This window comes from Cetorhinus maximus, chromosome 18 (assembly GCF_964194155.1).
Source record: "Cetorhinus maximus chromosome 18, sCetMax3.hap1.1, whole genome shotgun sequence".
NCBI lineage: Eukaryota > Metazoa > Chordata > Chondrichthyes > Lamniformes > Cetorhinidae > Cetorhinus > Cetorhinus maximus.
In genome coordinates, this window is record NC_135896.1 from 25,738,412 (window position 1) to 25,760,046 (window position 21,635).

General features: G+C 49.1%; 1 protein-coding gene across 1 annotated transcript in view; it reads left to right on the top strand.

Moving 5' to 3' along the window:
- The window catches only part of kcnh5b (potassium voltage-gated channel, subfamily H (eag-related), member 5b), a 322,323-nt gene that overhangs the window by 99,766 nt on the left and 200,922 nt on the right, over positions 1–21,635 (top strand). Inside the window, exon 4 of the mRNA XM_078563325.1 lies at positions 2,504–2,632. Within this exon, the coding sequence (XP_078419451.1) occupies positions 2,504–2,632 (129 nt within the window). The remainder of the gene's footprint in view (positions 1–2,503; positions 2,633–21,635) is intronic.

Genomic DNA, 21,635 nt, shown 5'->3' on the forward strand with positions numbered 1-21,635 from the left:
TTTTTTGTTTTTATCTCTAGTTCTTCTTGGTATCTGCTTCCTTTACCACTGCTTTCTGGGCCCACTTTGCACAAAGTGGCAGCAGAGCTGTCTGCTCCACCAATGGTGGGATAGGGTCTTGAAGAAGCCTTCCCCTCCTCCTCCAATCTGGCCCCTGCGTATTTTTCTGCCTTGGCCTCAATCTCATTACTTTTTCATCAATTCTACAACTCAGTTGTTTATTTTTTTTATTTCTGAGCTATCAGCTTTCCTCCCCAAACAGCCCAAATCACCATATAGTTTGTCCCCACCTTCATAGTGTTAATCAACCTTGCTACTTCAGTATTATCCCTGTGCTTTCAAAGATCACCTTCATTCAGGTAGTTCCTTAAAATATTGAGGAATAGCTGTCTCAAAGCAAACTTTGCAGGACCCCACTTTGCCGAGTACACTTTGCAGACCCTTTGTTTCCTATTGTCCAGTATCCGTTCAATCCATCTCAGCATGCCATTGCCAATAGGTGCTTTAGTCACGGCTTTTGGATAGAAACAAACTCTGCACTTGTTAGGATAGCTAGCAGGGAGAGATACTATCCTTTTTTATATTAAGATAAAATTTCCCCTGATGGACTGTTGGAATACATATCCTTTGTAACAGAATGCGAACAGATTGTGTACCGATTATCCCAAGCATAACATTCATTATGTTCAATGTTCCATACATTTTGTCTATCATTGGTGTAAAGCATCTGAATCAAATGACACCTCTCCCACTGTTGTCTGATAGTTTAAAGGAGTATATATGCTTGAGACACAGGGTTGCGGCCTGGATCACAAGGGAGACTTGTCTTTAGACTCCAGGATATTGTTACTAGACCAGCAGATCCAAGATGGTAGGAGTAAACTTCTGTAAAAAATCAGGCAGCTAGACTATTTAGTGAAGTCACTGATGTCACAGAACCCAAGTAGACACCCACTGCAGATTCTTAATACTTCCTACATGCTCAATCAACTTGTCGGTGAAAATTCCAGAATCAATTATCACAGTGAGAGTGATGGTCAATTGATCCCAGGTTTCCTTTTAAATAAGAACACTACACTTGATATCCCTTAATACCGCAATCTTATTGAAAGAATTTCTGAATATTTGCACCAGTAGTTGCAGGAAACACATTTTTGAGTTTCTTAAAGATAAATCTCATTCAATTTAAACACTTTATTCCCTGGGGTCTTTTCTAATTCAGGAATGTATCACAAATTCTACTAGTAATGCATCATCGTGGCTATCATAAAAAAACACTTAACATCCTGTACTGTACTGTTCTGTTCCCTTGCTAATACAAAAGTAAATAATTCATTCAGTTTTCTGGTACGTCCATAACTTCACTGACCATACCACCTTTTTGTAGATGTCTCCCTTTTTCCCGATATTTGTACTTGTATTTTTTTTCTCTCATGTATGCTAGTTTCCCTAGCAGTTTTAAAGTTAGGCGCATGTTTATCCATTTTAACAATTTTTTGTTCTTGAGGTCTTCCTTTATATTAGTTCTTACTATGGTGTGTTGAAGACAAACTCCAGAAGTTGAAAAAAAAACAAACAACTGAGGATGCTGGAAATCCAAAACAAAAACAGAATTACCTGGAAAAACTCAGCAGGTCTGGCAGCATCGGCGGAGAAGAAAAGAGTTGACGTTTCGAGTCCTCATGTTCTGTTGAAGGGTCATGAGGACTCGAAACGTCAACTCTTTTCTTCTCCGCTGATGCTGCCAGACCTGCTGAGTTTTTCCAGGTAATTCTGTTTTTGTTCCGGAAGTTGAATCCCTTCACTCTATTCCTAACTGTGTCTTCCCTGTCACATAGGCTTGTCATCACTTTCCACTGTTCTTCCTACAGCTCCTAATTATAGTTGCTGCCAGTCGCCTCTCAATCATCTTTTAAAATCAGAACCATTTAGCCAGTATTCCGCTCCTTTTTTTCAGCCCTGCTCTATTTGGCCTTACCTGTCCGCGCATTCTCCTCTCAAATCTGTTTTCCCAAAGTTTAAACCTCTAATGCTATGGTCACCATTTTTCCATGCCCTGAATCATCTGGCCCGATGACCACTGTTCTCTATGTGCTGCCCCACCTCGGCTACTGCCATACAGTCAGCATGAGACCAAATGCAGCCTGGTCTAAGTAACTGGGTTGGGAGAGCAGGTTATTTCCCTTGCTATTATTAGTGACCCAAAGGCACTAATTACACTGATGCGACATCCACTGGCCCCACCTGAAATTGTGTTTTCACACATGTGGCACATGTGGAAAAGGGTGACATTATTCTTCCCTCTTTGCCTTATGGCCTACAGGCACCAAAACCTTTGAGCCAGAGGGGTTAAATGAGGGATTTTCAGTGATCCAGCTAAATGTAAATCAAATGTAAATAGTGTCGGCAATAAACAAGACCATTTGGTCATTCAGAACAAACGCATGTGTTGACTTTGTTTTATGGAATGACCTGTTCAGTGTATTGTTTTCTCTGTTGGCAGGAACTCCAGTTTGGTTCTACATGCAGATTGCACCCATAAGAAATGAATATGACAAAGTGGTTTTATTTTTATGCACTTTCAAAGACATTACAGTGTTTAAACAACCCATTGAAGATGAATCAACAAAAGGTAGTATTTCCTTTCTATTGCTGATTTAATGTATTTATAATGAGGGAATCCTGTGTAGCTTTTGTTAAATATACTTTATCTGTTGTATGCAAATTACAAAATATGGTATGATGTTCTATTCTCTAGCATTCTGTAATAATAGAAGAATGATGATGCCCTCAGTATGTTACTTTGGATGTTTCTATCATTGTTCAGTTGAACAGAATTGTGTACATGATAGAGAACTAATTTTATATTGCTCAGTGGATCACTTAAACATCTGAATATATTGCTTGGCGTATGTTTCATCTCATTGTTTGCTCCCTCAGCGCTCATTTGCAGCCTTGGATCTTTCATGTTTTCTGTTCTGTAGCATGTAATGACATTTCTAAAGATATTTGACATATTATTACAGCCCCGAGGCTGTGCAGTTCCCAACTAATCATCTATAGAAAGATTACCAAATTATCCTCCAAACCAATTTATGCATTGATTTCATTGACTTCGTAGGTTAATCAATGGCCCTGGAATGGAAGGAGGTGATAAAATATGAGTCAACAGCTTCATCTGTTTCAGTGTCTTAAACAGAAGCAAATCCAAGTTCTAAAACCAGGCTTCTGATTGTTAGTACTGTAATTGTTTCAGGTTCTTTTTCCTTTGTTTTTGATGCCAGTAACTTCCAGTGCTGCATTTTGTTTGATGTGGTGAGGCTGCCTTTGCACTAACTTCCACAGGGCTGTCACAGCAACCTTCTCAGCAAAGATCATTGATATCTCCTGGGTAAAGTAGCACTTAAAGGAAAAAGACGTTCAAAAGATTAGCTACCACATTTGGCAATATAGCTACAGGGCCATTGAACTCTGGAGATTCAAGCCCTGAGACCTCTGTCAGGTCACAACCAACAAGGAAACTTTATGAAATATGCTTACCTGAAGGTGGAGTTTTCTCCTCCTGATCGTATATTTATAGAACACAAACCGCCTCCTATTCCCTCTCCCCTGATTGTCTTTGATTCCCTTGATCCAATCACCGGTCCTATTTGCACCCTCAGCCTCGGTTCGGTCATCTCCCCCTGGATTCTGACTACCCTAGCCACGTCTCTGATCTCGCTGCCCGCTCTGATCCCCTTCCCCATCCCAGCCTCTGGTTTCTCTGCCCCCGCCTCCAGCCTCCACACCCCTGGCTTTGCCTCCAATCTCCCCTTGCTACCCACCCACCTCCCCCAGGACCCCCTCCCTCACCACAGCTTCCCATCTCTCCAGCCTCCACACTGAGGGGGAGGTGGTGGCATAGTGGTATTGTCACTGGACTAGTATTCTAGAGACCCAAGGTATTGCTCTGGGGGGCCTGGGTTCGTATCCCACCATGGCAGAAGGTGAAATTTAAATTTGATTAAAAAAATCTGGAATTAAAAGTCTGCTGATGACCACAAAACCATTGCAAATTGTAGTAAAAACCCATCTGGTTCACTTCCTTTAGGGAAGGAAATCTGCTGTAATACCTGGTCTGGCCTACATGTGACTCCAGACCCATAGCAATGTGGTTGACTCTTAACTGCCCCCTGAACAAGGGCAATTAGGGGTGGGCAATAAATGCTGGCCTAGCCAGTGATGCCCACATCCAATGAATAAAAAAAGACTCTCTAATCTTCTAGCCCCAGCCTGCAAACCTCTGACTCTGACCTCGAAAGCACGCTGTGAGTTGGGGGGGGTGCATTAAGTCTTGTCCATTGTCTACAGGCTCTGCCACAAACTGCTCCCTTCCTGCTGATTCCATCCCTCTCCCTGGCAACTGTCTGAGACTGAACCAGATTGTTTGTAACCTCGGTGCCATATTTGACGTTGAGATGAACTTTTAACCACATTTCTAGTCCTTCAATAACAATGACTCTTTCCACCTCTGTAACGTTGCCTGTCTGTGCCCCTACCTCAGCAACTTTGCTGCTGAAACTCTCACTATGCTTTTATTACTACTGGATTTGACTTCTTTAACACATTGTTATATTCCAACAAGCCAGGATAGAACTAGAGCCAATCTTTATACATTTTTATATGCATTTATTTACAGAGATTCACATTATAAACACGTACCTTCCCATCCAACAACCACAGTTTCTGTTCTTTTTTATAGGAACACAAGTCTATCCGCAGTTAATGCCCAACAACTGCATACAATTAAACACAATATGCAGTTAACAATGGCCAGCCTCCCACATTCTATCTTCCTTAAGCCTGAGGTCATCCTAAACTCTGCTGCCCATGTCCTAACGTGAACAATATACCATTCACCCATCACCCCTGTGCTCATTGACTGACAACAGTTCCTGGTTAAACAATGTCATGATTTTAAAATTCTCATCCTTGTTTTCAAATCCCTCCATGGCCTGGCCCTTCCTATCTCTGTAATTTCCTCCAGCCCTACAACCCTCCGAGATCTGCGCTCCTCTAATTCCGCCCCCATGAGCATCCCAGATTTTAAGCACTGCGTCATTGGTGGCCATATCTTCAGTTGTGGACCCTAAGCTCTGTAATACCCTCCCTAAACATCTCACCCCGCTTTCTTCCTTTAAGACACTCCTCAATATCTCCCTCTTTGACCAGCCCTAATGCCTCCTTTTGTGGCTTTGTGTCATATTTTTGGTTTATAATGCCTTTGTGAAGTGCCTCGTGATGTTTTATTATGTGAAAAGTGCGACATAAATGGTTGTTGTTGCACTGGCTGCAGGCCATTTGTGACTCACCATGAGCAGGTCTTGCCACTATGCCATTCTGTAAAGTGTTGTGCATTGTCTGTATCTGAACTGGTGCTTGTAAGCGAAAACCTAGTGGTGGTCTTCCTTCTTCATCCATATCTTGCTCCTCTAGTGCTTCAGGCTCCTGCACCATTACTTGACCAGGTGGCAGTCCTTGGGTATTTGAAAAGATAAAGACACAATGGTAGGATTGTGGTGAGGGAAGAGAGGAAAGGCAAGAGCTGAAAGCTTAACCATCTGCAGCTTGTAATTTGGAAAAGATTGTAGAATGTGAGGAAGAGGATTTGGGTGGAATATGGGCCCAAATCTTCTGATATAGGGAGAGGCCTCCGATTCAGCTCATGTCACTGATGTGCTTCGGGGCCCTGGGGAAGTCCCGACGTACCCACCTCCACGGTACTTACATGGGAAGCTTAAACTCCCAGTTGCTGGTTTTACCTTGCCTAGATTGCTCCATGATTGACCAGAACCACAGATAGCTGGGCTGTTTGCCCTATACTTACCCTGATTTTTACACAGATTTATTTAGAGATTTTCATAGCAGATATAAAACCAGTGAAAATATTCACCCCTCCCCTTCTAGACAATGTCCAACCCTCTCCCGACAATCTTCACTCTGCCACCCCAGACAATGTGGACAGCCCTTACCAGTGTTCAACCCCTCTCCACCACCAGACAGTGCTGACCCGTTCCCACACCCTCTGGACAGTGCTCACCCGCTCCCACCCCCTCTGGACAGTGCCTCTGGACAGTGCTCACCCACTCCCACACCCTCTGGACAGTGCTCACCCACTCTCACACCCTCTGGACAGTGCTCACCCACTCTCACACCCTCTGGACAGTGCTCACCCACTCTCACACCCTCTGGAAAGTGCTCACCCACTCTCACACCCTCTGGACAGTGCTCACCCACTCTCACACCCTCTGGACAGTGCTCACCCACTCTCACAGCCTCTGGACAGTGCTCACCCACTCTCACACCCTCTGGACAGTGCTCACCCACTCTCACACCCTCTGGACAGTGCTCACCCACTCTCACACCCTCTGGACAGTGCTCACCCACTCTCACACCCTCTGGACAGTGCTCACCCACTCTCACACCCTCTGGACAGTGCTCACCCACTCTCACACCCTCTGGACAGTGCTCACCCACTCTCACACCCTCTGGACAGTGCTCACCCACTCTCACACCCTCTGGACAGTGCTCACCCACTCTCAAACCCTCTGGACAGTGCTCACCCACTCTCAAACCCTCTGGACAGTGCTCACCCACTCTCACACCCTCTGGACAGTGCTCACCCACTCTCAAACCCTCTGGACAGTGCTCACCCACTCTCACACCCTCTGGACAGTGCTCACCCACTCTCACACCCCCTGGACAGTGCTCACCCACTCTCACACCCTCTGGACAGTGCTCACCCACTCTCACACCCTCTGGACAGTGCTCACCCACTCTCACACCCTCTGGACAGTGCTCACCCACTCTCACACCCTCTGGACAGTGCTCACCCACTCTCACACCCTCTGGACAGTGCTCACCCACTCTCACACCCTCTGGACAGTGCTCACCCACTCTCACACCCTCTGGACAGTGCTCACCCACTCTCACACCCTCTGGACAGTGCTCACCCACTCTCACACCCTCTGGACAGTGCTCACCCACTCTCACACCCTCTGGATAGTGCTCACCCACTCTCACACCTTCTGGACAGTGCTCACCCACTCTCACACCCTCTGGACAGTGCTCACCCACTCTCACACACTCTGGACAGTGCTCACCCACTCTCACACACTCTGGACAGTGCTCACCCCTCTCACACACTCTGGACAGTGCTCACCCACTCTCACACACTCTGGACAGTGCTCACCCACTCTCACACCCTCTGGACAGTGCTCACCCACTCTCACACCCTCTGGAGAGTGCTCACCCACTCTCACACCCTCTGGACAGTGCTCACCCACTCCCACACCCTCTGGACAGTGCTCACCCTCTCACACACCCTCTGGACAGTGCTCACCCTCTCACACACCCTCTGGACAGTGCTCACCCTCTCACACACCCTCTGGACAGTGCTCACCCTCTCACACACCCTCTGGACAGTGCTCACCCTCTCACACACCCTCTGGACAGTGCTCACCCTCTCACACACCCTCTGGACAGTGCTCACCCTCTCACACACCCTCTGGACAGTCACACACCCTCTGGACAGTGCTCACCCTCTCACACACCCTCTGGACAGTGCTCACCCTCTCACACACCCTCTGGACAGTGCTCACCCTCTCACACACCCTCTGGACAGTGCTCACCCTCTCACACACCCTCTGGACAGTGCTCACCCTCTCACACACCCTCTGGACAGTGCTCACCCTCTCACACATCCTCTGGACAGTGCTCACCCTCTCACACCCTCTGGACAGTGCTCACCCTCTCCCACACCCTCTGGACAGTGCTCACCCTCTCACACCCTCTGGACAGTGCTCACCCACTCACACACCCTCTGGACAGTGCTCACCCTCTCACACACCCTCTGGACAGTGCTCACCCACTCCCACACCCTCTGGACAGTGCTCACCCACTCTCACACCCTCTGGACAGTGCTCACCCACTCTCACACCCTCTGGACAGTGCTCACCCACTCTCACACCCTCTGGACAGTGCTCACCCACTCTCACACCCTCTGGACAGTGCTCACCCACTCTCACACCCTCTGGACAGTGCTCACCCACTCTCACACCCTCTGGACAGTGCTCACCCTCTCACACACCCTCTGGACAGTGCTCACCCTCTCACACACCCTCTGGACAGTGCTCACCCTCTCACACACCCTCTGGACAGTGCTCACCCTCTCACACACCCTCTGGACAGTGCTCACCCTTTCACACACCCTCTGGACAGTGCTCACCCTTTCACACCCTCTGGACAGTGCTCACCCTCTCCCACACCCTCTGGACAGTGCTCACCCTCTCCCACACCCTCTGGACAGTGCTCACCCACTCACACACCCTCTGGACAGTGCTCACCCACTCACACACCCTCTGGACAGTGCTCACCCTCTCACACACCCTCTGGACAGTGCTCACCCACTCCCACACCCTCTGGACAGTGCTCACCCACTCTCACACCCTCTGGACAGTGCTCACCCACTCTCACACCCTCTGGACAGTGCTCACCCACTCCCACCCCCCCCCCGGTCAGTGCTCACCCCCTCACACACCCTCTGGACAGTGCTCACCCTCTCACACACCCTCAGTCCCGACTCACCTTCTGGAATCCCTGGTTCCTGTGTGGCCAATGGCAGAAAAGTCCGCTTTGTCGGAGAGTGGGGGTTGGGGTTGAGCATTTTTGTGGGGTGAAGGGGTGGTGTTGGACACTGTCGGGGGTGGGAGAGGCTGGACATTGTCGGAGGTTGAGGGAAGGAAGAAGACATGACCGTGTTGAGGGAGGGAGGCTGAACAATGTCGGGTGAGAGAGGCTGAACACTATGGAGAGGGGGGTGTGAGGGAGGGCGGAGGACACTGTTTGGGGGGTGAGGGAGGGGTTGAACCTGTTGGGTGATGAGGGAGGTTGAAGAACACTGCTGGGGGTTGAGGAAGGGGAGTGTCGGGAGATGAGGGAGGGAGGAGAACACTGTCGGGGGTGAGGGAGGGATTAAACACTGTTGAGGGGTGAGGGGGTGTTAGCGCTCTCAGTGGGGTGGGGCTGAGCAGTTTCGGAGGCAATCTTAAAGCCATGGCTTTTCCTCCTCAGTCTCGGTGTGTTCACTGAAAGATTACTAAACAAAGAATTGCAAGTACAAAAACAAAAAAAAGGCTGGAAAAACTCAGCAGGTCTGACAGCATCTGTGGAGAGAAAGACAGAGTTAACGTTTCGAGTCCATATGACTCTTCTTAGGAGCTGGAGAGTCATACGGACTCAAAACATTAGCTCTGCCTTTCTCTCCACAGATGCTGTCAGACCTGCTGAGACTTTCCAGCTTTTTGTTTTTGATTCAGATTTCCAGCATCCGCAGTATTTTGCCTTTATAACGAAATGCAAGTAATTCGATTTAGAAATGCCGGTCAGGAGATAATTAATAATTGTAGATACTATTCCTGAAAATCATATCTTCTACTGTGAGCCAGAGCTGGAAATAGCACAAGCTTTGGGACATTTAAACGCTTACTTACCAGGATATGACAGCTAATGCTGTAAAAAGGGACATGGCTTGTCTTCTGCCAACAACCCTGAGCTATGAAGAAACAGTTGGATGGAATGTACATTCCGCATTTCTGAAGAAGCTGGGATTGGAAGTCCGGGCCAGAAATGTGGAGCTCGGTTGTAGCGCAAAAAAAGTAGGAGCAGAGTGGCAATCCGACGGTGATTACCTCTCCTTAGAAGACGCGGGCCACGGTATCATCCGCACCCCTCGTGGCTTCAGTTGCAGCTACTCTGATGACAAACTTTCATAATCTCCTCCACGGGGAGGTGCAGCTGAGCCTATGCCACATTAGTTAGAGCTGCTGCTCCCTCTGATCGTGGGCCACCTTGTCCTGCAAGAGAGAGGGAAATGTATCAGTGAGTGTGGGGTGATGTGCCTGCCATTGTTGAATAGCTGGCAGCGTGCACAAGCTGTGAGATGTGAGTGTGAGGCTTGCAGCGAGTGTGTGAGGGGACACGACGTTGTGCATGTGAGATGTGAGTGTGCTCGATAGAGAATGTTGGTCGGTGAGTGAAGGCTGGGGCTAGTGAATGGAGTAGTGTGTGAGGCTGTATTTTGTAAGGTTCATTTGTAAGGATATTGTAGTTGAAGATGCATTCACTAACTCTGATCACTCATGTGAGATCATTTACTGGCATGGACTGGTTGCGCTGAATAGATTGTTTCTGTGCCGTCTATCCTATGTAAGAATACACCTAGAGTCTTTAAGACCTGCTGTCTGGCTTTAAGCAGCGCAGGCCAACCTTACGTTGTGTTACCCTCTCATGAGCGCAGTCGCTTGCCGATGCGTGCAGCCATTCAGGATTGTGCTTAGCGCTGAGCTGAATGTCACTATCAACTAAATTAACAAGCAGGACGAATTATCATGATCCCCATACCCGTTTTCTAGCCCAATCCAATTTTTCTTCCAGTGAGAAAGTCAACGTAATAAGTTGGTTCATCAACGAAGTAAATAGTGGAATGTGAACTCTGAAGGGAAACATGGCTGATCTCTTGCAAGGAGCAGGGGCAGACTGAGTTTTGATGTAATCTGCCCATTGAGCGCTCTGAGTGAGTAGACCTAACTGAGCCCAGCTGCAGATTTATTTGCTTCAGTGCAGTGTTGTTTCCTGGAGTATTAATCATAAGGTACAACACTTCATGTTGGCTGTGTTCCGCAGTTTAGAATTAATGGAGGCTGGTTAAATATTTACCACTTGCTCAAAACATAATCGCTTTTACTTGATTTGTTCCTTGTATACTATGTCCCTTTTGTTTGAGAAGGGTAGAAAGCGAATGAATGATCAATCAACTTGTAGGGAAGTTGCTTGGTTTTAGCTTTTGAATAATGTTACAGTTTACTGTCGTAAAATTAACTGAGGCTACGTAGTACATTGATCGTAATTTGTGATGTTCTGTAGGCTGGTTTGCAAACATACATAGAAAGTTAGCTGGGTGACAAGGTGATAAATTGTTTATTCACATCAGATTTCTGCGGCTATGGATTGGAGTCAATACAAAATTTCACATTTTAACCTCCTGCGTGATGGAATTTGTCAGAGGGCTTCCTAATGGAGGCCGGGACATGCAGAGTAACTACCTGAGAAAAATTGATAGACCTGTTGTTGATTTTTATCCACTTTCAGGCAGATGGATGACTGAACAAATGAAGAGGTTATGGCAACCGACAAGACAATCACAGGAAGACAGAGTAATCCAAATATTGAAACAAAGTGGGTGAAAAGTACCCCGATTCCAGCAGTAGTTAGGGACTGGGATGTATTTATGACTAAACATTTTCCATCTACTTAAAGGATACCAAACGCTGCAATGTTTTTACTTATATAATTAATAAAATCCTATTTTAAACAGAAATGCAAGTAAATCATTACATTTTTCACAATTCAAAAATACCATTAAAACCAGGATTATTTTTTGCTTTTTAAAATAAAGTCTTTCCTTTTTGCAATTTGTATAGCTATATTTTTCAAACTGAGATATATCTACTAATGTGAAACACCGAGGGTGGAATTTTCTGTGCCCGCTGGCGTTGGGTGTGTTCCACGGACAATGTGAGCGGACAATATGGCGAGAAGGCCAGAAATTGGCTTCACGCCGTTGTGAAACCAGTTTGCGATCGTCCGTTCAGCCCATCGATGGCGGGCCACGTTTCTCACCATCGGACATCGGGAACCTCGTTGTAATATATCTGCGTATCGTTATAAAACCAGCCCGCCGGAATCGGCCCCCCACGCTGGATCGTCCACCCCGCCAACAGCATATATAAGGCGTGCACTTGGGCTGCCATGCGGCTGAGGGGACTTGGGGGGTGGTGGGGGCAAGGGCTGCTCAGCGGTTGAAGGTAGTGCACAAGCATGTGCCGGGTGGGGTGGGGGTGGGGGAGAGAAGTGGCCACGCGTTAGGGAAACCTTGTATAAAGTGACCATTCCTCCGCAGCTGAGACAGTTCAGATGCAGCCACATTGACATGTGTGGAGTTGGGCCTCTAGCTTATCTGCCCACTCAAGCAACACAGGTATCAAATGCCACCAAGTGCTCCAGAGCTTTTCACCCCTTGGGCACAGACTGCAAACTAATGAACGTTTTAGTGGACTGCAGAACAGTTGGACAACTGGGCTCATTGTATAATCTGCTTGCTAAAGCTGGCCCTGGAGCAGTCACTGGTGGAGGTGCTCACAGCCCTTTGCAAAGTCAACATCCCAGTTTGGACCAGTCTCCCCCATGGTTCAAGCTAACAGTTCAGCCTTGCAGTGTGGGCTAGGAGAATGCCTGCACCTGAGCTGTGAGCACAGTGTGTGGTCCAGAGGGCAGAGCTGCTGCCAATCGGTCAGGGTGGAGTGGGGCGGAGGAAGGTGGGGTTTCGGGCAGCCATGCAGCGCACTAAGCTCTGGCCATCCAAGTGGTGGCCAGTACTCTCCGCGATGCATTAAGGGGCCCTCAGACTTAACTAAGACAGGTTCTTAGAACACCCAAGCTAACCCATGTGTCTCTCTCTTTCACCCTGCAGGAGGAGTACATCAGGATCATTGAGCCTGGTGAACTAGCTGTATGCCTCATGGCGTACGGAGAGCGACAGCGATGGAGAAGAGAGCGATGGAGGCACCTGGCTGCACAGAGCAAGGAGCAACACCCTCAAGAAGAAGGGGTGGCTGGGGCTCCTGCACACGCAACTGAAGAACCACAGTAAGCCATTGCTAGTTGGCACCTAGCTAGACCCAGGGTCTAAGGACGCCGCCTTTCGTTCCTGCAGATGACCAGATGTCACTGAAGATGACGCATGTCCAGGGAACTGGTCGGTCACATCTGCCAGCTGCTGCAGGATTTGATGCCACTGGGACATGGAGGGTCTCCACTGCCAGTGGCTGTGAAAGTGACTGCAAGGCTGAATGTAAATGCCAGTGGCTCCTTTCAGGGCTCCACAGGTGACCTCTGAGAGATATCACAAGCCTCCACCCAAAATTGGAACCATGTGGTTGCGAATGCCATCGCCGCAAGGGCACACAACTTTGTGAGTTTCACCTGGGACCAGGAAAGCCAGGATGCAAGAGTGATTGGATTCGCCCAGATCTCGGGTTTCCCACAGGTGCAGGATACCATTGACTGCATTCGTGTGGCGCTTGGATCTCCATCGCAACAATGGTCAACTATCTCAACCGCAAGGGCTTCCATTTGCTGAATGTGCAGCTGGTGTGCGACCACCACAAAGGCATCCTGTAGATCTGTGCATGGTTTCCAGGGAGTGTCCACGACTCCTACATTCTCAGTTGGTCACAGATCCCTGACATCTTCTAGGTTCCACAGAGGCTGCAGGGATGGCTCCTCAGGGACAAGGGCTACCCGCAGAGGCCATGGCTGATGACACCCGTGCGGCGGCCTCAGGCTGCAGCAGAGCGATGGTATAATGAGGCTCATGCAGTAACTCGCAACTTGGTGGAGCAAACCATCGGGATGCTGAAAATGAGATTTCACTGCCTGGACCGATTTGATGGAGCCTTGCAATATAGTCCACAGAGGGTGTCACACACCTTTTGCTGCAATGGGGAGAGGAGCTGGCTGAGGAGGAGATGGATGTCTCCTCCGATGAGGATAACGTCGAAGGGGATAAGGGTGAGGGGGTCCTCAAAGGCGACGATGATGGCGATGAGGCCCTTGCACTGGCCAGACGAGTTCGGGAGGCCCTTATAGCTGCTGGGCTTGTGGAGGATGATGATGACATGTCGGAGAAGATACCATAGATCCTCACATTGCATCTATGGATGTTGACTCCAGTCTGGCTTATGGAAGTGCATATACCCACTGTGATATGCACCTGTCATGAAGATGCAATGGAGGCCCTAATCTTTGCTTGATTCCAGGAGGATGATGATGACATGCTGTGAGGACACTCCATAGATCTTCACATAGCCTCTGTGAATGTCTGACTCCTGTCTGGCTGAGGGCAGGCATTAGTAATGTTTCCAGTGAGTGAGAGGCCGGACCATCACTTTGGTCTGAAGGTTGCATACGGCATAAGAAAGAGGCTCTGGACTCAGACACCTGCCATTATCTTGTGCAGGAACCAAGGTTTCACATTTGAGTGACACAAACACTGCTGATCATAACAAAGAGCCATAGGTAGGAAAATAGTTTATTTACAATAGTGTGCATTATGTACAAGTGATTAACACCCGTGCCTAGGCTGTGCTACTAAACCTTCTTAACCTTCCTAACCCTGCCGCTACATCTTGGTGCTCCCCCGACATCCACAGTGGAGGTGGAGGCAGCCTGCTGACTGCTACGCCCTGTCTGTGATGACCTTGGTGGGTGTCCTCTGGAGGGGCAAGACCTGGAGGACTGGCCTCCTTTCGGGGTCTTGCTATGTGCCAGTGGCACCTTCCTCGACCTGTGGAGCTGGAGCTGCTAGGGTCACGGGAACACGGGAAGAGGGGATTCGGATCAGCTGGACACTCCCGGAGTCACCTGGGTGGATGGCCCCGGGGTCTGTACCTGCTGATCCTCCTCCCTACGGTGCCCAAGGGCCCCCATATGACTCTTTGGGGAGAAGGAAAAGCTGGAATGAGATCGGGCCCCACACTTCTCTCGTGTTCATACTGTTGGAGGCCAACTATGGTGTCAGTGATGGAGTTCAGCCCATGTAGCAGTGCAGGAACGACGAGCTAGACCAAGGTTTCCATGGCGACTGCCATCCTAACAGTGTTGACCTCAGTTTCTAGCATGCCGGTGCTATCGGTGCCCGAGTGCTGACCGACTCCTCCACCAGGCCTTGCAATCTGATGGATGCAGCGGACATCCCTTCCTGATGTTCCCGAGCTTGCCTTTGCAGCTCCAGCAACTAAGGTATGACCGAGTCCAGAGGCTCATCATCTGACTCAGCAAATTTCTGGCTTCCAGCAGTCCTCTGAGTGCTGGAAACCTGGGAAGTCCTTGCTCCCCCCTGCTGTGGATCAGAAAGTGTGATGTGCTCACCAGATTGTTGAGTGGCCCAATAGATGGGGTGAGGACAATGAAGGTGCATATGAGACAATGAGTGGTGTCTCTTGAGCTGGCAGTGAGTGAGATGCCAGTGAATTTGTGATGGGTTTGAGTATGTGAGTTTAGAGTGATGAGATGGTTGCTTTACCTTGGTGGCACAGATGAAATCATTCACCCTCTATCTGCATTGGATGGCCAACCTTTCCTGTGCAGCGTTGGCACTGACCACCACTGCCATTGCCAACCAAGCCGTAGTGGTAACGTTGCTGCCCCTCCTGCAGTCAGCGTAGGGGTGGAGGACATCATGGCGGGCCTCCACGGTGTCCAAAAGGCGTTCCAGGTACGCATCACTAAACCGGTGGGGGGCTGCAGTCTTCTTGCTATTTAGAGCCACCCTGTCTTCCTTGCAGTAGTCTTGGGCTGGATGTTCTGAGAGGTGTGTGCGTGGCCACTCAATAAATGTGTCGCCCAGCGTGAGGTGATGGCGTGGCGGGCGAATCAGAGCCTGCCCGCCATCGAAATGGCGTGTTTCCTAGGACGATGCCGTGTGAAAAGCCGCCATTGCAGCCGGCGGGTAAAACAGCCGTTTTCCCGCCCCCCCCCACCGCACTTAGTGCAAATCTGGGACGATTCCCCCCCTAACGAGCAATCAAACCAATGAACTAATACTTTTATTTTATGCCTTTCACATTCGCAGGCTATCCCAAAGTGCTTTATTGCCAACACCTTACTTTTGAAGTGTTGCATAAACAAGCACGGCGGCCAAAATGTGCACAAATTCCTCAAAACTGCAATGAGAAATGGTTGGTTAATCTATTTGTGATGATGTTGGTTGAGGACATCAAAACAGTGCCATGTGATCTCTTATTTCCACCTGAACAGGATGGCAGGGTCTTGTTTTAACATTTCATCTGACAATACTGCACTCCCTCAGCACTGCAACAAAACGTCAACATAATTAGTGCGCTGCAGTCCTTGAGCCGATGACGTTCTCGCTCAGAGGTGAGACTGAGCCAGCTAGACACTTTGTGGGTGGGAGTTGGGGGGCGGTTTGCAGTTTTAACCTAAGCTGCCCTGTGGGAATGGGGCAGGTTTGGGTTGGACGCCCATTTCCTATTGCACCCGGTTTTATGCACCATCAAAATTAATGAAGCATAAAAATCAAGTGGGGCTTAAAACAAGCTTTCAACCCAAACCTGACCCATTGCCAGCAGGGAGATTCCTGTTAAAATGGCCACCTTAATGGAGCAAAAACAAAAATACCTGGAAAAACTCAGCAGGCCTGACAGCATCTGCGGAGAGGAACACAGTTAACGTTTTGAGTCCGTATGACTCTTCACCAGAACTAAGGAAAAATAGAAAAGAGGTGAAATATAAGCTGGCTTAAGGGGGGTTGGGACAGGATAACGGGCCAGTGATATGTGAAGATTGCCAAAAAATGTCATAGACAAAAGGACAAAGAGGTGTTGACGGTGGTGATATTAGCTAAGAAATGTGCTAATGGTGACATTAAGGGTAGAAAGCAGGACGAGCAAGGTACAGATAGCCCTAGTGAGGGTGGGGTGGGAGGAAGGGAGCGAAATGGGCTAAAAGGTAGAGATAAAACAATGGATGGAAATACATTTAAAAATACTGGAAATAGGTGGGAAAGGAAAATATATATAAATTATTGGAAAAAGGGGGATCGGAAAGGGATTGGGGATGGAGGAGAGAGTTCATGATCTAAAGATGTTGAACTTAAAGTATATTGACCTTAATGGAGGTCATTAATGGAGTGATTAATGTATATTGACCTTAATGGAGAATTGTACAGTTGTGTTCTTATGAGAGGAAGAGAAATTGTTTCCGTTAAAATGTCTGTTCAGTTGATTGATCTATAAACATTACAGATGTTTATAGGGTAGTTTTTTATTTTACACACACCCCTTTAATAATACATATTAGTTATGTTGTAATCTTGCTGTAATCTTGCTTAGAAAGCTAAGCTGTCATAACATGTATGTACTGACTGATGAATATATGGAAACTGTGCAGGGTTGTATTATAAATCTATAAATTCAATATGGGTGGATACTAGGAGGGAGAAATTGATCTTCATTGCACCCATTTGCTGGGTTGAAAAGAGGGCAAAAGGACCAATTTTAGGCCAAAATGTCCTTTGGCTCAAGAACACCAGAAATATATCCAGCCCTATTTTGGGTCAGGCAATATTCAGGTGTCCCTGACAGCTACCTAAAATAGGTTTTTGATATCTTAACTATGTTAATGAGGAACCTAATACCTCTTTCAGAAAATTTCCACAAAACCCTTCTCTGCTCAGTGAGCGGTTGGGGAGAAGGAATGTTCCTCCCAGTTCCACGGCAATACCTGAGACTCGTTGGGCGGAATCGTCATTTGCATTAAGCGCGGTAGTGGGCGGGAGAAACGTTTCACCCACCGCCCGCAATGGCAGCTTCTCACACCGTATCGTCCCAGTCCTGCCGCATTAATTATGCATTCCTGGGAAACACGCCATTTCGATGGCAGCTTGGCTCTCATTCACCGGCCACGCCATCACCTCGCCGCTTCCTCACGCCGGGCGTCATATTTAAAGTGTAGCTGCGCACACACTTCTCAGTGCTTCCAGTCCAGGACATGGCCCTGAATGGCAAGAAGACTGCAGCCCCCCAGGTTTAATGTTGTGGTGCCTCAAGCGCCTTTTGGACGCTGTGGAGGCCCATCATGATGTCCTCTACTCGCGCTCTGGCCACAGAATGGGCAGCCACATCACCAATCCCACCTGGGAGGCGATGGCAGCAGTGGTCAGTGCCAATGCCCTTTAAGAGGACAGCCGCTCGGTGCTGAAAAAGGATGAATGATCTCCATTCTGCCAGGGTAAGTCACTCACCTCATCACTCTCAACTCACACACTCACAAACCCATCACACACCCACAGGCCGGTTCAAGGGATATCAACATTCACTCTCTCACACTCACCGTCACTGTTCTCATCCCGTCCATGGGACCACTCACCACCCACACATGCCAGGCATACTTATCATCTGACCTGGCAGACGTCCTGCTTACACTTTCTCCACCTCTATTTATGCAGGACAAGCCAGCACAAAACAAGAGGCAGAGGTCCCGGACTGGTGGGAGAATGCCTGAAATCAAGGCCCTCACAGACTTTGAAAACAGAGCCATCCAGCTGGCCAGCGAGGATCTGGAATATTCCTGTGCTGACAGCGAGGTTGGTGCAGCCCTACCAAGTGGGGATTCAACAGTGCAACACCCATCAGAAAACCACGCTGAGAGTGATGTGACCTGTTTCACAGGCCACTGCCACGCACTAATTACCTGCCTTTCACAGGCACACCTGGAAAACAGCCGAGGGGGGTCCATGACCCAGGGCATCCAATCAAGCCCTGAAGAAACCTCTGAAGAGGAATCTGGAGGCACCCTCCCTGAAGTCCCATCGCAGTGCTCACCCACACTCTCCACCAATGCAGAGACACACACCTCGGTGGGACCTAGCTTTAGAGTAGCCTCGGGATCACAATCTTGTGAGCACATCGCACTTTCTGATCCACAGCAGGCAGCGGCAGGGACTTCCCAGGTTTCTGGCACTCAGAGGACCGCTGGAGGCCAGAAATTTGCAGAGTCTGAGTCAGATGATGAGCCTCTGGACTCAGCCATACCTCAGATGCTGGAGCTGCAAAGGCAAGCTTGGGAACATCAGGAAGGGATGTCTACTGCACTCCTCAGATTCGAGGCACGATGGAGGAGTCTACCCCCCTTCAGCCTGAGTTGATAGCAACCAGCATGCCAACAAACCGAGGTCAACACTGGTGGGATGGCAGCTGCCACGGAGACCTTGGTCCAGAACGTCGCTCCTGCACTGCTGTGCGGGCTGAACTCCATCACCGACGCCATAGTTGGCCTCCAACAGTGTGTATGCGAGAGGAGAGTGGGGCAGCTCAATTTCACTCCAGATTCCCCTTCCCCTCAAGGAGTCAGCCAGAGACCCTCGGGCACCCATAGGGAGGAGGATCAGCAGGTGCAGACTCCGGGGCCATCCACCCAGGTGACCCTGGGAGAGTCCGGCCCATCCTAATCCCCTTTTCCTGGTACCTCAGCAGCTCCAGCTCCGCAGGACACATAGCAGGACCCCAAAAGCAGGCTGGGGACCTCCAGGTCCTGGCCCTCCAGAGGACACCCACCTTCATCATAGACAGCCGTAGCAGTAAGCACGCTGCTTCCACCTCCGCTGTGGATGTCAGGGGAGCACCAAGACCTAGCAGCAGGATTAGGAAAGTTGAGAATTAGTTGCACAGCCTGGGCACAGGTGTTAATCACTTGTACATGTTCACTATTATAAGTAAACTCTCAATAATGTCTCCCTGCCTATGACTCCTTGTTCTGATGAGCAGTGTTCCGGTCACTCAGACGTGAAACCTTGGCTCCTGCACAAGATAAAGGCAGGGCTCTCAGTCCAGGCCTCTTTCCTGTGCTTTATGCAGCCTTCAGACCAATGTGAGGTAATACATTTTGGAAGGTCTAATAAAGGCAGGAATTATACAGTAAATGGCAGAACCCTTAAGTGCATCGACAGGCAGAGGGATCTGGGTGTACAGGTCCACAGGTCACTGAAAATGGCAACGCAGGTGGATAAGGTAGTCAGGAAGGCATATGGCATGCTTGCCTTCATTGGCAGGGGTATTGAGTATAAAAGCTGGGAAGTCATGCTGCAGCTGTATAGAACCTTGGTTAGGCCACATTTGGAATATTGCACGCAATTCTGGTCACCACATTACCAGAAGGATATGGAGGCATTGGAGAGGGTGCAGAGGTGGTTTACCAGGATGCTGCCTGGTCTGGAGGTTATTAGCTATGAGGAGAGGTTGGAGAAACTCGGATTGTTCTCACTAGAGTGACGGAGATTGAGGGGCGACTTGATAGAAGTTTACAAAATTATGAGTGGCATGGACAGAGTAGATAGTCAGAAGCTTTTTCCCAGGGTGGAAGAGTCAATTACTAGGGGACATAGATTTAAGGTGAGAGGAGAAAACTTTAGAGGAGATGTGTGGGGCAAGTTTTTTACGCAGAGGGTAGTGAGTGTCTGGAATTCGCTGCTAGAGGAGGTGGTGGAAGCAGGTACGATAGTGGTGTTTAAGAGGCAGCTTGACAAATACATGAATAGGATGGGAATAGAGGGATACAGACCCCGGAAGTGCAAAATGTTTTAGTTGACAGGCAATATGATCGGCGCAGGCTTGGAGGGCTGTTCCTGTGCTGTACTTTTCTTTGTTCTTTGTGATGGTCAGCCTCACACTCCCTGGATACATTAGTGATGCCTGCACCTCGATGGTGCTTGTCATTGCTGCCAGAATGTTGTGGGCAGGTGTCACAGAGTTTTGTCATTTTCCCTGTGTGCTCTCAGCATCTTTAAGATGGGGCTGGCTCCCCATCTCGTCAGCATCTGTGATCAGTGGCGCTGTGCTCCTGAAGGGGTCGGGTGTTGAAGACAAACAAAGGGTTGGGTGCTTTTAAAGTTTCACGGCGTCTCTATACGACCCTGATCACAGAGTACAAGCGAGCTGCCCTCGGCCAGATAGGAATCAGACATTCTCAGAGGCTGTGTGAAGATCTATGGAGTGTCCTCACTGCATGTCATCATCATCCTCCTGCAATCGAGTGATGATTAGGGCCTCTGCTGCATCTCCATGACAGGAGCATTCTCACAGAGGGTATGTGTGTTGCCATAAGCCAGACTGGAGTCAAACGTTCACAGATGCAATGTGAGGATCCATGGTGTCTCCTCCCTTCTAGTTGTCATCATCCATCACAAATCTAGTAGCTATGATAGCCTCCCGAGCACGCCTGCCTCGTCTGGCCAGTGCGAGGGCCTCATCGTCGCCTTCGAGGATCTCCTCACCCTCATCGCCATCTACATCCTCCTCATCAGAGGAGACCTCCAGCTCCTCCATTTCCTCTTTAGCCAGCTCCTCTCCCCATTGCAGCGCCAGGTTGTAAAGGGCATAGCAGATAACCACGCAGCGTGACACCCTCTGTGGACTATATTGCAGGGCTCCACCTGCCCAGCCCAGGCACTGGAACCACATTTTCAGCATCCCGATGGTTTGCTCCACCAAACTGCGAGTTGCAGCATAAGCCTCGTTATACCTTCGCTCTGCTGCAGCCTGAGGCCGCCGCATGGGTGTCATCAGCCACGGCCTCTGCTTGTCCCCAAGGAGTCATCCCTGCAGCTTCTATGGACCCTGGAAGATTCAAGTGATCCGTGACCAACTGAGAATGTAGGGGGCATGCACACTCCCTGGAAACTGTGCGCAGACCTGCAGGATGCTTTTGTGGTGGTCGCACACCAGCCGCACATTCAGTGAATGGAAGCCCTTTCAGTTGACATAGTTGACCACTTGTTGGAATGGAGATCTGAGTGTAGTCGATCGCACCCGGCACCTGTGGGAAACCCGAGATCTGGGCGAATCCAATCGCTCTTGCATCCTGGCTGTCCTGGTCCCGGGCGAAATGCACAAAGTTGTGTTCCCTTGTGACGATGACATCCGTGACCTCATGGATGCATTTGTGGGTGGAGGCTTGTGATG